General features: G+C 33.3%; 1 protein-coding gene and 1 pseudogene across 2 annotated transcripts; both read left to right on the top strand.

The window, feature by feature from the left end:
- Positions 1-6,555: 6,555 nt before the first annotated feature.
- LOC146919717 (transcription factor MYB44-like) lies at positions 6,556-8,340 on the top strand. The gene has a single exon (XM_085713149.1). It carries the CDS (start codon positions 7,178-7,180, stop codon positions 8,171-8,173), a length of 996 nt encoding a protein of 331 aa, XP_085569275.1. The 5' UTR covers positions 6,556-7,177; the 3' UTR covers positions 8,174-8,340.
- A 6,321-nt stretch (positions 8,341-14,661) lies between these two features.
- LOC146919716 (UDP-glycosyltransferase 84B2 pseudogene) lies at positions 14,662-16,305 on the top strand (annotated as a pseudogene). Its single transcript, XR_015010681.1, has one exon. The product of XR_015010681.1 is annotated as a UDP-glycosyltransferase 84B2 pseudogene (transcript).
- The last annotated feature ends 460 nt before the right edge of the window (positions 16,306-16,765 follow it).

Here is a 16,765-nt window from a genome sequence, read left to right as displayed (position 1 = left end):
GATGGTACGGTTGATGAATACAAGGCTCTCCTTGTAGTCAAAGGTTTTAGACAGAGAAAAATATAGACTTCTTCGACATTCATTCACCAGTCACGAAAATCATATCCATAAGAGTACTAGTCCCTTTAGCCGCCGTTCATAACTCGATAGTACTCCAAATGGATGTGAAAGTTGCCTCTTTTTATGGTGAACTAGAAGAAGAAATCTATATGAAACAACCTGAAAGTTTTGCGATTCATGGACAAGAAAACAAGGTCTGTAAGTTAGATAATTATTTGTATGGTCTAAAATAAACTCTTAAGGAGTGACATGAAAAATCTGACATTCTAATGCTATCGAATGAGTATAAAGTGAATGAAAGTGCAAATAATATTTGCACGATCATAAGTCTCTATAAAGACGACTTGCTCATATTTGATTTAAAGATTGATGTTATGAATTATGTGAAATCATTGTTTATCAATAACATTGATAAGAAAGACCTAGACAAAGTTGAAGTAATTCTTGGTTTCAAGATTACTAGATCAGAAAAGAGAACTTTTTTGATAAATCTCACAAAGTTGAGAAGATCTTAAAGAAATGTAATTATTTCACCGTAAACTTGCAATCATATATTATGATCCAAGTGTAAGAACACTTGAGATGGAGTTAAACAAACAAAATATGCGAGCATCATTGGCAGTCCATAGGTAAGCCACTGAATGTATTAGACCCGACATTGCTAATGTCGTGAAACTCTTATGCAAGTTTACTAGTAGACGGATGAGAAGCATTGCCATGCTATAGAAAGAGTCATGAGGTGCCTTAAGAAAACTATGACTCTAAGATTACTTCACTAGGAGTAACCTATTGTACTTAAATGATACAAGATATAAAATAGAACATCTTTCAGATGAATATTTAGCGACTAGTGTTTGTATATTGAGCATCACTAGAGGAGTTGTTTGTTAAAACAAATGATATTGACTCAATCCACTATGGAATGAATATGAGATGAGAAAACTAGAGAAAACTAGTGGAGAAGCAAGTTGACAATATGCTTGCTAATTGAGATCCCTTAGTGGATAAAACAGTTTCCAGAAGTGTTAAATCATTGTGATAGTCTGCAGCTATTACAAAAATTGAGAATCGTTAGAGACGATAATTAAGGCATGAACACATAAAGTATTAGAGAGCTAGCTACTCTCAAAAGGAACGGTTAAAGTAGATCATGTACGTACTGATAAAGAATTAGTCAATCCTTTGACGAAAGGAATTACTAAAAAGAAAGTCCTAAACACATCCAATAGGATGGGATTAATGCCCAAAGGTCACAAGTGATGGTAACCCGAGCTACATGACTGGAGATCCCAAGAAATAGGTTCAATGGGTAATAACAAGTCACAAGTGATAGAACATGCTATGTTAAAAGTAAGAAAGCATGATTCCTGTAGTGACAGAAGGATGAGATAATAGAAACTCTTAATGAGATATATACTCTATTTGGAGTGGAGTACATAGCTACAGGAGTACTCTTGATAGACTCACCTATACGAATGTGGAATTAAGGGCCGGTTCCTATGGGATTCGAGGCAGAATACCTAGAGCGTTCGTTAAACCGGGATACACGTGCAAGGCCATAAACGCACGAGCTTTTAGAATACACCTTATGAAAAGGTTTGTGTGTGGGTTCTATGTCTGAGATAGAGTTCAATGCTGTAAGCAACTCTTGTTAATCAGAATTTTACTTGCTATGCAAAGGTTCAAGTTGTAGGCGACACCTTTGTTTACTAGCAAATCTTATGGAGACGTTTTTGACGTTACTTCTGAAACCATTTTTTTAAATTCAAGTGGGGGATTGTTGGAACATGTGTGGATATTGAGTAAAAAGACTAAACACAAATTCCCATGTTGGGTAGAACTAGTGTTGTGTGAATTGAAAAAAGTGGAAGTCCCACATCGGATGGAACACACACATTAGTAGTGTTTATATAGTGGGGGTGTACCTCTAATTAATGGGGGTACATAAGCACTAGAGAAAAAATATATATTGATATATATTTTATTATTTGGAAATGATAAATTAAATAATTAATTTAATCATTATTAGAAAGTGCTTTCTTAGTCCCCAAGTTTTGCTAAAATATTTTGGTACATAATATAATATATTTTTGTACTAAATTTAATATATTTTAGTACTCAATTAAGATATTTTTGTACTAGATCTAATATGTGAATTACTTAATCGCAAAGTAATATGTTACTTGTTCCCAAAGTTTCTCATATTACTTGTTCCCAAAGTTTCTCACTTATTAGTTGTGAATTTTCTCTATAAATAGAGAGCTCACACAGTGCATTCCACACACCAAAGAGTTTCATTGAGTTGTCGGAAACTCTTTCTCTCTTCTCCCTTTCTTGACTTGTGTTGACGAGTCTTTCCTCTCTTCTCCCTCCTTCGACTTGTTTAACAAGTCATTCTCCTTTTTCTACTCCTTTCTGTCCCTTCGGAATTAAGAGTGTTCTTAAGACCATAGTCCCTTTTCGGTTTAATGTCCCTTCGAAATCAAGAATGGTCTTAAGTTCATAGTCCCTTCGGTAATATATGTCCCTTCGGAATAAAGAGTACTTTTAAGATCATAGTCCCTATTTGGAATAATAATGTCCCGTCGGAATCAAGAATGATCTTAACGGTATATAAATATTATAACAATATTTTTCTGTTTGAGGAGAAATGGTGGTAACACCATATTTGAGTGGTCATAGTACCATATTGATAGTTTGGAGAACTTAAGGGTTAGAATGGTGTAAACACCATATTTGAGTGGTCATATCACCATAATAGAATGGTAATAATACCATATTAAAGTGGTTTCAGTATTAAAGAGTGGTCTTAGTACCATATTTGAAGGTGTAATTCTCGAACGGTTTTCTACAGTGCAGTAGTTAACCGCACAGTTGTAGCTGGGCTTGTTTTATCCTGAAGGCGGCGTGGTTGATAGTCTACCTTGCACAACTTTGGGTAGTGCCACGAAACGTCTTAAAGAGAGCGACCTGGTCGTGACTCAACCTAGTAACAACTTCGGTAGATAATAGAATTTGGAAATCCAAATACAATAGTTTGGAAATCCAAAAACAACACGTGTCTATGCCTAAAAGAAGTTTATTTAATATTTTTTTTGTAGTGGTCGGGGTTTGAATCCCGGACCTTGCATATTTTTATGCTTTGTCCAACAAAAAAAATATGGGTCTTGCTAACAAGTGCTCTAAGGGCATTGTTCAAGGAACCCACAAAAAGAAACTATGTCTTGAAAATACAAGTCCAACACATGTTAAAGTCATAACCGTACAATTTACAATACAAAAGTTGCTACTTTTAGATGCTTAAACAATGCCCTTAGGGCACTTGTTAGCATTTTCCAAAAAAATATATATTTTACCAAGCGATCGAGGAAAAATTGTTAATGAGCTCCACCAGACGACGACAAACCATCTGAAAAATTCAAGTTCGACTTCTAAATAAATTAATTTTTTACAAATTTATATTCATCATACAATTAAACACAAACAAATTTTTTTTAGAGAGAACATAAACAATTATAGCTCACACAATGGTTACTAGCAAATATTAAATTATCACGTTCTCTTTTCCCAAAACCTTTTCCCAGAAACCGTGGTTAAAGAAAAAAAAAAACAAAATATTTTGGTTTAACATGTACATGGTTCTATATGCAATATTTTTAGGAATTTTGCTCTCCACCCAGCACATTTTGCTCGCGCCCTGCATTGCTTCCAAATATACCCTTGCGTTAGTTAAGTCACGCAGCGTGACTTAACTAACGCACGTTGTAAGTAATGCGTGACTTAAGTCACGCACCACTGACCTATGCGCGAGTTAACTCACGCACGTTGGCCGGTGGTCTGTCCTCAAGAACACACGCTTTTTGGACGGTGGTCAGGTTTTCAACCTTCAATCAACACGTGTTTAACAAACTTTACACGTTTTTTTTTATTACATTTATGGTAGTTACAACCTAGGCTCCCATTTCTACCTATAAATACCCCTCCATACTTCCCTAATTCCTCACACCATATTACTTTCTCCCCCTCCTCACTCTCTCCCTCTATTTCTCTTCTTTCTTTTTTTTTCTTTTCAATATTCTCTTTGGGATAAAAAGTGATCAATTTTCGTCGGGGTAAAATAGTGAGTAGCCGACTTGGGGAAGTGATCGACCCGTGGGATAATTTTAAACCTGCTTTTTTAACCGCAGAAACTTTTTACCGTGGGTAAAAAGAACTTCTTGTGGTAAAAAAAAACAAGATTTAAATTTAGCCCAAGGGTTGATGATGTATTTTCCCCAAGAAGGCTGCTCACTATTTTACCCCACGAAGATTGATTACTTTTTACCCCAAGGAGAAAATAAGTAGATATAGTGAATAAGTTCAAACTTATTGTATGAATTATTGTAATGTATGAATTATTAATAAAATGAGATATTATTTATGCCTCAATTTTGTTCCTTTATTTTATATTTGCTTTTAGTTTCTAATGTTGTATTTACCTTTATTTATATTTGTATTTATTTAAAGAATAATATCGAATCAATAATTTAGAATAAAGTTAAGAAAATAATTTAGATTAATGTAAACAAAATAATTTCAAAATAAAGTTAAGAAAATAATTTAGAATAAAGTTAATAAAATAATTTAGATTAATATAAACAAAATAATTTCGAATAAAGTTAATAACATAATTTGAAAATAATAAATAAATTTAAAAAAAGTAGTCTTGCGCCACTTAACTTGCGTCACGTGACTTAACATGCGCAATTATTTACACTTGCGCAAGTTAACTAGCGCAGAGACATTTTGGGCATGGCTGCAGGGTGCGAGCAAAATGTGCTGAGTGGAGAGCAAAATTCTATTTTTAGAATATGGGATTTTGATTTCTTTTTCTAAGGGGAAAGGGTGAGCGTAGATTTTAAATTTGTTTTTGATATCTCAAATCCAAAAACAGCTGATATCAAGAAAGAGGAAGAGGTCCACGGAGGAATTTTTTTTCCTACCCCTATCACCAAAAAAATTGATATGTCTGCCCCTACTTGAAAACTATTGATAAAAATGCCCTTGTTCTCCAATTCATTTGGCGAACATAACCCTTTTTCATCACTCTCTGCAAAGTTGCAGGGTGCCTGCAGCTTTTTCTATGCTCTACAAATGGAATGGCGAGCATAGTTTTTTTTTTTTGTTCGTTATTTGAAATGGCGAACAAGCCATCTTTTATTTTTAGTTTTTTTCCTTTTCTTATTTCTTAGTTTAAGATGGCGAGCATGTTTAAAATTTGAGGAAGCAGGATGAATTGAAATTATTCACTACAATATTGTTTATTGTAAATACTAGAATGATGTTAGAAGTAGGCAGTTGTAATTAAATTTGTGTGCCAAATTCATCAATGAAATGGATAGAGGACACTTGCCTTACCCAATGTTACGTGCATGAATACCAATGACATTGATCCAACGTGTAATAAATCTACATAACAAGCCAAAATAGAAAAATACCAAGATGAGTGTGGGATCCCTTAAAAAAAAGATGGGTGTGGGATAAAAAATGATAACATGCTCGCCATCTTAAACATATAAACAAGAAAAGAAAAAAAAAACTAAAAATATAAAATGGCTTGTTCGCCATTCAATTTGTAGAGCACAGAAAAAGTCTGCGGGAAGCCTGCAACTTTGCAGAGAGTGTTGAAAAGGGGTTATGTTCGCCAAATGAATTGGAGAACAAGGGCATTTTTATCAATAGTTTTTAATTAGGGGCAGACATATCAATTTTTTTGGTGATAGGGATAGGAAAAAAAAAAAATTCGAGGTCCACGCCGTGGATAGTATACGGACCACGTACGAGTAACAGAAATATAAATGGATACGGATCTTTTTCATCACAATTCACAATTATGATATCTTTGCTTTCTCATTTGAACAACCTAACCACCTCCCCCCGACAACTTCCTCTCTCGCCCTTTTCCAATACCTTTTTTTAAGAATCCATCCCCTAATCCTCCCTCCACTTTCATATTATCAATTCATTATCCTTTTTAAAACATTTTATGTCTGACAAATACGTGGGTATCATAGTATTAAAACAAATAAAATGAATTTCTAAACGCTAAGATTGTCAGATTGAGGAATTTTTATTCTTTACTGTGATAAATAAATAATTAATTAATTAGTGAAGAGGAGAAGGGAAGTTGAGAGGAAAGTGCCGTAGCATTGGAGAATGTGAAGTATAGTAACCGGTTCCGTACAGGATATTTTAAAAAAATGACCGACACGTGTAGGTGGAGATTAGAATAGGCCGTTATAGGATGATATGGTGGTGGGGGTGGCAGGTATAGAATACAGGCTGGACTGACAGAAAAGCAGTAATGATTCGCCCTCCGATTCGGCGACCGATCTTGTCGTTTTCTGCCACGTCACCTTTAAAATGGGTCCCATTTCCTAACTAAAGGACGAAACTTCAAAATCCCACACGAAATCCTTATGCTATACAGCCTGGAGTCCTCAGTCAAACTGAAAACCAAAGCAGAAGAAAAGAAAAGGAACCTCACCCAACCCAACCCTTAACCAACCGTTATCATCGTTATCCTTATTTTTCCGTTTTTTATAGTGCTCTTTTTCTATTTTTAACGTTCAGAAAATTAATCAATTAATCAATTCTGGTTTATTTGTCTACATTAATTAACTTCCAGAACTGTTTCTTTTTACATACATAACTAACCCACCTTCTCAATTCATCACGTGTAAATCACTTTCTTTTATTCAAGAAGTGGAGCGTCGTGTGTGTAATAAACGCGCGTTTAAATTAATCAGATAAAAGAGGAAAAAAGAAGAGGTGACTTGTGTAATTGGGAGCAGCTGAGAAGTGACGCGTGTCTGTTTACAGCTGTATCCCAAATCCCAATCTAACCGCTTCCCTGTTATAAGCGGTACCGATTGCCCATAACGCTCCCTGTCAACTCCTAAACCTAACCTATCCAACCGGTTTCCTTTCAACCTTTCAGATATAAACCACTTCTTCACCCCCTCAAACCAACCCAATGCAACTCCTCCACCAATAAACACCACAAACACAAAACCCTCTTTCTCCTTTCCTTTCTCATCAACAAAATATTTTTATAATATCATATCATAATTTACACATGAACAACACAGTAATTAACAGAAAAGAAATGGATCGGATCAAAGGTCCATGGAGTCCAGAAGAAGATGAAGCACTTCAAAAACTCGTGGAGAAGCACGGGCCGAGAAACTGGTCGATTATAAGCAAATCGATACCGGGCCGGTCAGGGAAATCATGCAGATTACGTTGGTGTAATCAGCTTTCACCACAAGTTGAGCATCGGGCTTTTACGCCTGAAGAGGATGATACTATAATCAGAGCCCATGCTCGATTTGGAAACAAATGGGCTACAATAGCCAGGCTTTTATCGGGCCGAACTGATAACGCTATTAAGAATCATTGGAACTCTACTTTGAAACGTAAGTGTTCTTCTATTATGATTGATGATTCTGAATCTCCACCGTTGAAAAGATCTGTTAGTGCTGGTGCTGCTATTCCTGTTTCTACTGGTCTTTATATTAACGCCAATTCTCCTGGTTCTCCTTCTGGATCCGATGTGAGCGAGTCCAGCGTACCTATTGTGAACACTCATGTTAACTCTCATGTTTACCGACCTGTGCCAACGAGAACCGTCGCGCCTCTACCACTCGTAGAAACGACGTCGTCTTCCAAATCTTCGAAATCGAACGATCCTCCAACTTCGTTATCACTCTCACTTCCCGGTGTTGGTGTTGGTGTTGATTCTTCTTCTGAAGATTCAAACCGTGTAACTGAGCCTGTCAACACTGTACCACCACCTCCTCCGCCACCACCGCCAAGTGCGATCCCTTTGATTCCGGTAATGACTACGGCTGTTCCTGTTCCGATGGCGGTTCCGATGCAACAATCGGGATCAGTGATGCCATTTAGTTTTAGTGCGGAGTTGTTGAGTGTGATGCAGGAGATGATTAGAACAGAGGTGAGGAGTTACATGGCGGGATTGGAGCAACAGAATGGGATGTGTTTTCAAAAAGCTGAGGATGGAATTAGGAATGCTTTGGTGAAGCGAATTGGAATTAGCAGAATCGATTCGTAAATGCAATTATTGGAGAATGAATGGAATGCAATTAGGGACAGCTAGTTTAGTGAATGGGACATTAGTTGGTGGTGGACAGCTAGTTATAGATATGTATGAAGTTTCTATGTAGGGACCTCAAATATATACGGATCTAGTTTAGTATTTTTATTCAACCTTGAACTAAATTTTGTTCTTCCAATCTAATCTAATCTAATCATAATAAACCTAATGTTTCAACAAGGAATGGTTCAGTAGAGCAAGGTTGGTCGATATCTATTAACGAGATAAGGTTGAGTTGGCAGAACTCTTGGGGAAGAAGTTTCCTCGTGCACAAAGCATTGACTTAATTGAAAGAACTAGCAGGTGATGTTTTAGGATTGCATTATTTGCTTAAAGGTCTAATTACCTTATTTTTTATGCTGAAACTGGATTTCATTTTCCCTTAATTTCATTGATCTAGTCTACAAATAAGTAATAACACAGCCAGTATAAGCATAATATAATATTTTTTTAGGGAAAATAAAAAAATACATACAATTAGGGTAAGTTACCTTCTTTATATAGGAAGTGACGAAGCCTTCATGAGCCTTTTGTCCCTGAGGTATATAAATCAGCCCTTAGTTGGACCCTCCAACAAACTATTTGGTATCCCTTGTAGTATGTGGTATTGAGCAATTATTAGTTAATTTTATGTTACATCTTATTAAAAGTTAATATTTTTATTTAAGATAAGAATTGAAAAAAGAAAAAAAAAACTCAAATACATAATTTAGTGGCCCAGGAATGAGGTAATGGTTTGGAAGAATGTAGAAGGTGTCTCCGGTCTTTATTAACAAAAGTATAAATCCAAAGTTTGAGGGCCACTTGATGACGAGATCGTTTTCTAATTCCACTGATATTATTTTATTTACAACATGTGCAATTCATGATTTATTTGCGGCCTAATTAATCAATGATATGAAGAGTGCTTCCAAAAGTAGAGTAGTATTGAGTTTTGACCCCCCCCAAATAAAAAAGTTGAGTGGTGTTTGTGTATGTTTATGGCAATATGCTTTCGGTGCTGAACCTCTACCTCGTGTGGTAGTGGCCCTATGTCGTAACTACTTCTCATATCCTTCATAACTATGTTCATGCTGATGTATTATATGTTGGGGCAACTTGGGATCAACACCATTCTCCCCCACCTGCAAAAGATATCAAAGTACATTGTTCACAAAAAAATGTAGATGTTTTTTTTGAATTGGCAAATATTATTAACCAACGAGCCCGTGCAAGGCGCACTAATAAGCTCGGGTGGGAAAAAAAATACAAAAAAGGGGAAATCGGTTGCCGTATAAACGTGGCTCGATCAAAAACCCCTTAAAAAACCACCCAAACAAAAAAATGTAGATGTTGAAGTTTCTTACTAAAATATCTGACTACAATTAACAACTTTAACTAGAGATTTAACATATTCAATATGTATAGATGAGTTTTGACAATGCACAAGTGTTTCTGTTGCGAATGGACAAGAAGGTCTGGCCCCATTGGCCTAGGAGGAACGCTAGCCTCCAAATCTCAACCAAAGAGCCATATTGGCAAACATTTTTGCCCTTTAAGCACCAATTGTGCCTATGCTCACAAGCACATTAAAACAAAGAAAATGCCTAAAATGACATTACCTATCGTTCACTCCCAAAAAAAAGTTAATTGTCGTTCGTTTTCAAACGACAATTAATTGTTGTTCTAATGTTATATACAGGAAATCGATACGGTCTTAGAACCATTAGTTTTAAAACCAACCAAATACAAACCTACACACTCTCTCTACTCCAACAGTCTATACTCCATCAAATTTCTTCAAAGTCAAGCAAGTATTTAAGTAAGTATTCAAAATCACTAAGCATATACATTGTTTGATTTTTAGGCTTGGTTTGTGGAGCATTTCATAAAAATACATCCATATATTGTACATACAATACATTCCTTTGACATACCATGCGCTTCAAAGTTTGTTCCTAACAATGGTCACAAGGCAACAAACAACAATAGGATCTTCATTGATTGTCTGGAGGTCGACGACGTGATCCTAAGACCTTATGGTGAATCATTTCTAAGTTTGATAAGTTAGAATGCTCCTAGTTACATTTTCTTACACAAAAATAAACCTATAAATGCGAGACTTTGGACCAATAATAAGGGCTTGCATACAAAAAATTACGTCGGTTTTACCTGTCCATTCAATGATTTATGTTGGTGCTCAGGATGGATAAAGCACGGTCGAGGGAAGGTTTCTCACAACTCCCCTTATTCTTTGCGATTTTATCAAAGAATTGTGTCATTTGAACAACCATTTTAAAGACAACTTTTGGGACAACCATAAATTTGTAAAGAAACTGATGTATTGACACAAAAACCAAAAAAATAGAGAGAGAAAGTAAAAATATAATGTGAGTATGAAAGAAAAAGTTGTCAAAAAAAGTCTTATATTTAGAGACAGATGAGGTATTACATATTATTTATTTATAAAATAATTATATCAACTTTTGGTGTAGTAATTTTTTCCTCTTCCTATTTATATTTTATTTACAATTGATTATTTTTGTTGGGTATTTGTATTGGATTCATTATTGCTAAAAACAAATATCCATATGTTGATGTTGGATACAATGTTCCAACATGTTTTGCCATTTTTATGAGATGTTGGATGTGATGTTCCAACATCCTGGCACGACTCAGTGTGCCCTGTTTTTATGCCTATATGTACACACACTTTATCTTATTAAGGAATTCACGCCTTTATTTCTTGCTGGCCAAGCAACAAGTTATTTGTTCAGAATCAGCTGTGTTTTTATTCCTAAAGGAGTAACAACATTTTAGGGAATCTTTGGATTTGTTTGGCGGTTCCTAAATATGTTCCTACCTTTTAGGACTTTCTATATTTGTTACTGATTCTTGTTACGTAGATCACTTGAAGGATCTACATTGTTTTGAAGCTCAACAAGACTTTTTAGCCCATGTTGATTCAGTATATGTTCAAGACCTTAAGTCCTAATTATTCATTCAAGTCGTCATTCAAAATAATAGCTTTTAGGGTTTTGAGTTGTGTTCTTTGTGCGTCTTCTCTTGTATCGTTTGATGCAAGTCTAGGACTGTGTTTTTGTTATTTTGTGAGTCTTTCTTGTATCACCTTGATGCAAGCATAGGACTGTTTATTGAGTTGTAACTTGTTGCTACACAAAAGCTTTGAAGCAAGGTAGTAGTTTGTGTTTGAAGGTAACTTCACTATATTGAGTTGTAATATTATAATCATAGGGGTTGTGATTGTTTGTGGGATAGTGAGATGAGATCTCAGATCTAGGAGTTCCTAGGTTTAAATCAAGACGGGTAGGTCCTAGGTCTTAAGTTGTAAACGTGGTTTGCTGAGAACTTTGGAATAAGGACTTCACTAGTGGATTTCCTTCCTGGCTTGGTAGCCCCCAGAGTAGGTGTGTTTGTCACCGAATTGGGTCAACAAACCTTCTGTGCCTTTTACTTTCTTGTCATTAATTTTTACGTATTTTACGTTTGTTAGCATGACGTTTAATCATTAAACTCAACATCCGTTTTCTGTGTGCCTGGTGTTGGAACATCACATAGAACATCTTCTAACTAATGCGTTAGAATTTCAATTATTATCAACCTAAATAACTGTTTATTTAATAATTATACCTTTTTTTTAGGATATATATCCCAGACATAAAAAGATATCAAATTTTGGTGTACCCATATTTTTAATTTGATTTTATATTTCATTTAAACGATTTAATTTACAATTTTATTATTCTTACGGATTTATAAAAAAAAATTGCATAAAAATTAGTGATAAATATAAGCGCCAATTTTGTAAAAATAACTGCATAAAATTATATTTACATCAAGATAAACGGACAAAAGAATATATTATTGTCCCGTCTACATGCTAATGTATAATAAAAAAAATAAACTTCAACAATTTTTTTGTCCAAAAAATAAAACAAAATTTAAAAAGAGAAATTCAAGAGACGGCCACAAGTATCTATTCATTCAAATAATGATCCTTTAAACAATCTCGATCATCATTTTTTGTCTCTATTTTAAGGAAACCAATATGTACCATTAATCTTTTTGAATTAGTTTTTATAGTCATATTTAGGATATTATAAGAGTATCTCCCATAAAAGTTAATATTTTTAATAATAGATGAAATAAATATGAATTTTTAAGCGTAAAAAGCTTAAAAGTTCATAGTTCATTCACATCTTGTTAAAAAAAAAATTAAATTTTTGAAAGATAGATTTCAATTTTTTATTAAACATGGCTAAAAAAAAGAATTTAAAATTCTGAAGGATGCACATAAATTGACATAAAAACAGGTAAAAAAATGTTGATAAAAAATATTTGAAAGACTATTGTTTAAAGAAATTTGATATATTTATAAGAACAAAAAACTTATTTAACCCATTATAAATTAAGAAGAAGACTTATATATAATAATTTGTTGGTCTGATATGAGTCAATATCTCAAAATTCACGAATACAAGTTTTCATACAGGGGCGGACATGTGTGAGGTTGGGTGTGGCAATACAACCCATACTTTTTTTTTTTTAATACAAAGCCTATATTATATAATATGTATGTTCTATTTCGACAAATAACCAAATATAATTCTTTGGTCTAGTGGTGTGGCGTTTGTGTTCATATTTGTTTGTCCTAAGTTCAACTCTTAATCGAACTTTTGAGGTGAAACCCGTTGAATTGAGTATCTCCTACTAAGCTACAATGATTCCTATGTTATCTACTCCCTCCGGTCACATTTATAAGCAAAAAATGACTTTTTAGTAACATTGAACAATTAATGTATCCGGTCACATTTATGGGTTAGATACATTAATTATTGAATGTACCTAAAAAATTGTTTTTTGCTTATAAATGTGACCAGAGGGAGTATGTTGCAACATTGATATATATATATATATATATATATATATATATATATATATATATATATATATATATATATATATATAACGATTTTGCAACTTGCGCCATGCATTATCTATAAATATATATATATATATATATATATATATATATATATATATATATATATATATATATATAGGGTTATGTTACAAGACACCTTCATAAAAAGTAGTGTGGTGTCTTTTATCAAGTCACACCTCAAGGTGTGATTTTCACTTTTTTAGTTATAACTTTGATAAAAGACACCTTCATAAAAAGTAATTGGTGTCTTTTAACAAATGCTCATAGAGTAACTTGATAAAAGACACCTTCACAAAAGGTGTCTTCTATCATAACCCATATATATATATATATATAAAAAGGGGAGACCCATTTTTGGATTGAGACTTTTTACTCTAAATTTAACATTCGTTTAACTTATTTTATCATTTTTATGATGTTATTTAAATTATAACTAAAAAATTAAATTTCACTAAAATATAAACAATATCACTACACAAGGAAAAAAGTGATTGATGATTTGTTACGATTAGTACATATATATGTTGTTATTTGTGTAATTTATTTCGTCAAAATTTTTAGTCTCGCTTCCTTAAAAAAAATTAGTCCCACTAATAATTCAATCCTAGATCCGTCCCATTTTCATAGTAGAATTTATAAGTTAAGAGCTAATAAGTATTAATTATACAATTAACTTTAGACAACTAAAAAATGAATCTAAGTCATTTTCATGTATATTTGCTATGCATCCTATCTTATGATCACATTTTTTTGACAAACTTGAGTCACCATAGATCTTTTGATTAAGACTATTATGGATTCTCTTCCTCCTTCTCTTATGATGACATTGCATCAAACTTGAGTTATATTTTGATGCAATGGGATGCAACATCCCTAAGTTTGTTCCTTAATTCTTATGTTTTTTTGTCAAGTAGTCTAGTGGCTAGATTCACATACATTATGTGTGAAAAAATGGGGAATTCGAGGTTCGAACCCGAACTCCTACACAAATTATCCTTAAACTGAACTATACTTATAGGACTCCTTAATTCTTATGTTATTTCCTCTTTTTTTATATATATAAAAGACGATACAACTCTGTGTTTTCTAGTAATAACTAAAATTGTTACAAATTTTCTAATAATCAAAATTTCTATTTTCTACGAGGAAAATACATATTTTATTTTTTTGAAAAGAGGAAAATACACATCTTACAGTTTTTACTTAATTATGAGGTTTCTTTTATTTTACATTGAATATGTGTTATTTTCAATGTATTCTACGAATTTGGAGGAAAAACATTTAATCTAAAAAAGTTTTTTTTCTTCTTCTAAAAGTAATACTTTTTCTGAATGTATTTTCATTTGACCAAATTATGAAGGAATTACTAATACGGTAATACTCAATATTATTATAGCATGTTATTAAATGTGTTTATAATTATTTGACCCAACTTTTTGACCAAACAATTAAATAAATCGAATTTGTACCCAAACAAAAAAAATTAGTTAAAGAAGTCACATAGTATATAAGATAGTGTTCCATGGATCCTTCATACAACACCTAAGTATACAAACATTTAGCTTCAATTATATTCCCTTGTGAGAGAAAAAAAAAATGGCCACAATGGAAGAAGTGAGTGTGATGATTGTGTCAAATGCTGCACAAGGACACATTAATCCTACCCTAAGATTTGCCAACCGCCTTATTTCAAAAAATGTTCATGTCACCATAGTCACAACCGAGTTGGTCCAAAACCGTATTCTTAATGCCCACAATGTCCCCTCAACTACCTTAAACCAACAACCTTCCCAAAACAAACAAATCCAATTTGAGTTTTTCTCTGATGGCCTTAGCCTTGATTTTGATCGTGAGAAAAACAGTGAAACCTTTATCAATTCCATGAAAACAATTGGTGCCAAAAATATGTCAACACTCATAACAAACCTTGCCAAAGTACGTGACTATTATTGCATAATTGTTGATCCTGTTTTGTTGACAAATATTGAAAATGTTTCTAATGAACTTAACATACCTGTTGCATTTCTTTGGATGCAACCTTGTGCTACATTTTCTATTTCTTATCGTTACTTTAGGAAGGTTAATTCATTTCCTGATTTGAATAACCCTAATGAGATAGTTCAATTACCTGGACTTCCTTTGCTTAAGGTAAGAGATTTTCCTACTTATATGCTTCCTTCATTTCCTCAACATTGTAGACAAATTATGGTTGATATGTGTCAAGCTTGTGACACTAATGTGAAATGGGTTATAGCTAATACAGTCTATGAATGGGAAGTAGAGGGTGTGAAATCAATGTCCTCTTTATCTCCCGTTTACACAATTGGACCGTTGGTTTCGGATTTTATGATCGGAAAAAATGATGTTAGTAATAATAACATGATTAATATGTGGAATGTTGAAGATTCATGTATCGATTGGCTTGACAATAAGCCAAAATCATCTGTTATTTATATTGCATTTGGTAGTATAGTTGTGTTGACACAAAAAGAGGTTGATAATATAGCTAATGCTTTGATGAATAGCAAAAAATCATTTTTGTGGGTTATTAAGCCCACATTGAAAGGTTCTGAAAATGATGCTACGGAATTTCCAAAAGGGTTTTTGGAAGAAACAAAAGGAAGAGGTTTGGTTGTAACATGGTGTAATCAAGAGAAGGTTTTAAGCCACCCTGCAGTGGCTTGTTTTTTGTCTCATTGTGGTTGGAGTTCAATGATTGAGAGTGTAACTGCTGGTGTGCCAGTTATTGGTTATCCGTATTGGTTGGACCAACCAACAATTGCTAAGATTATAGTGAAACAATTTGAAAATGGTGTGATATTGAATTATGAGGTAAATGAGGTTCCTAGTGTTGAAGAGATAGAGAGGTGCATTAAGGAAGTGATGGAGGGGCAAGAAGCTAAGGAGATTAAGAAGAGGGCAATGGATTTGAAAGTTAGTGTGAAAAAAGCATTAGAGGAAGGTGGTTCTTCTGATAAGAGTATTGATCAATTTATCAATGATGTTGTCGATGCTCACAATTTAGCTAAAGCTTGAGCCTTTAAATTGATCTTGTACCAGAGTTACATCATGGATTTTTATCTTTTTTTTTGGTCAAGTTACATCATGAATTTTAATTTTAATTAATAAAAGAACTCTGGTTATATTCAAATCATTTGCGTTTCTCTTAAATACGGTCGTTACATTATTTATTACAATAAAAATATAAAACTATACCATTTATTTATTTTAAATAATAAGTTTTTTTTTAGGAATATTTTAAATAATAAGTTAATAATTATTCTTTCCTAAAGACGATAATTAGATTCCTACAATAAAATAAAAATTCACTACAATGAAAATTGAGTTTTGCTAGCAAACGGTCAAGAAAATAATAAATGTAAAAAGCAAAATAAAAGATAGTAAAAAACAAAAGAACAACTTACAACAAAATTATATATTATACAATTTCCACGATAATAGTTAAATGTTTTATACTTTTTGTCTATAGACGAAGTGATGAACACTACTTGATACACACCTCTACGATTTCTTTTCTTAGATTCAAACTCGAGCAAAATGTTCTTCCTAACAACTTCGACATTGTCAGTTAAACTAAGTCTTCC

This window comes from Medicago sativa, chromosome 5 (genome assembly GCF_051527215.1).
Source record: "Medicago sativa cultivar Bolivia chromosome 5, Bolivia_mono, whole genome shotgun sequence".
Classification (NCBI taxonomy): Eukaryota; Viridiplantae; Streptophyta; class Magnoliopsida; order Fabales; family Fabaceae; genus Medicago; species Medicago sativa.
This window is presented reverse-complemented; position numbering and strand designations above follow the sequence as displayed.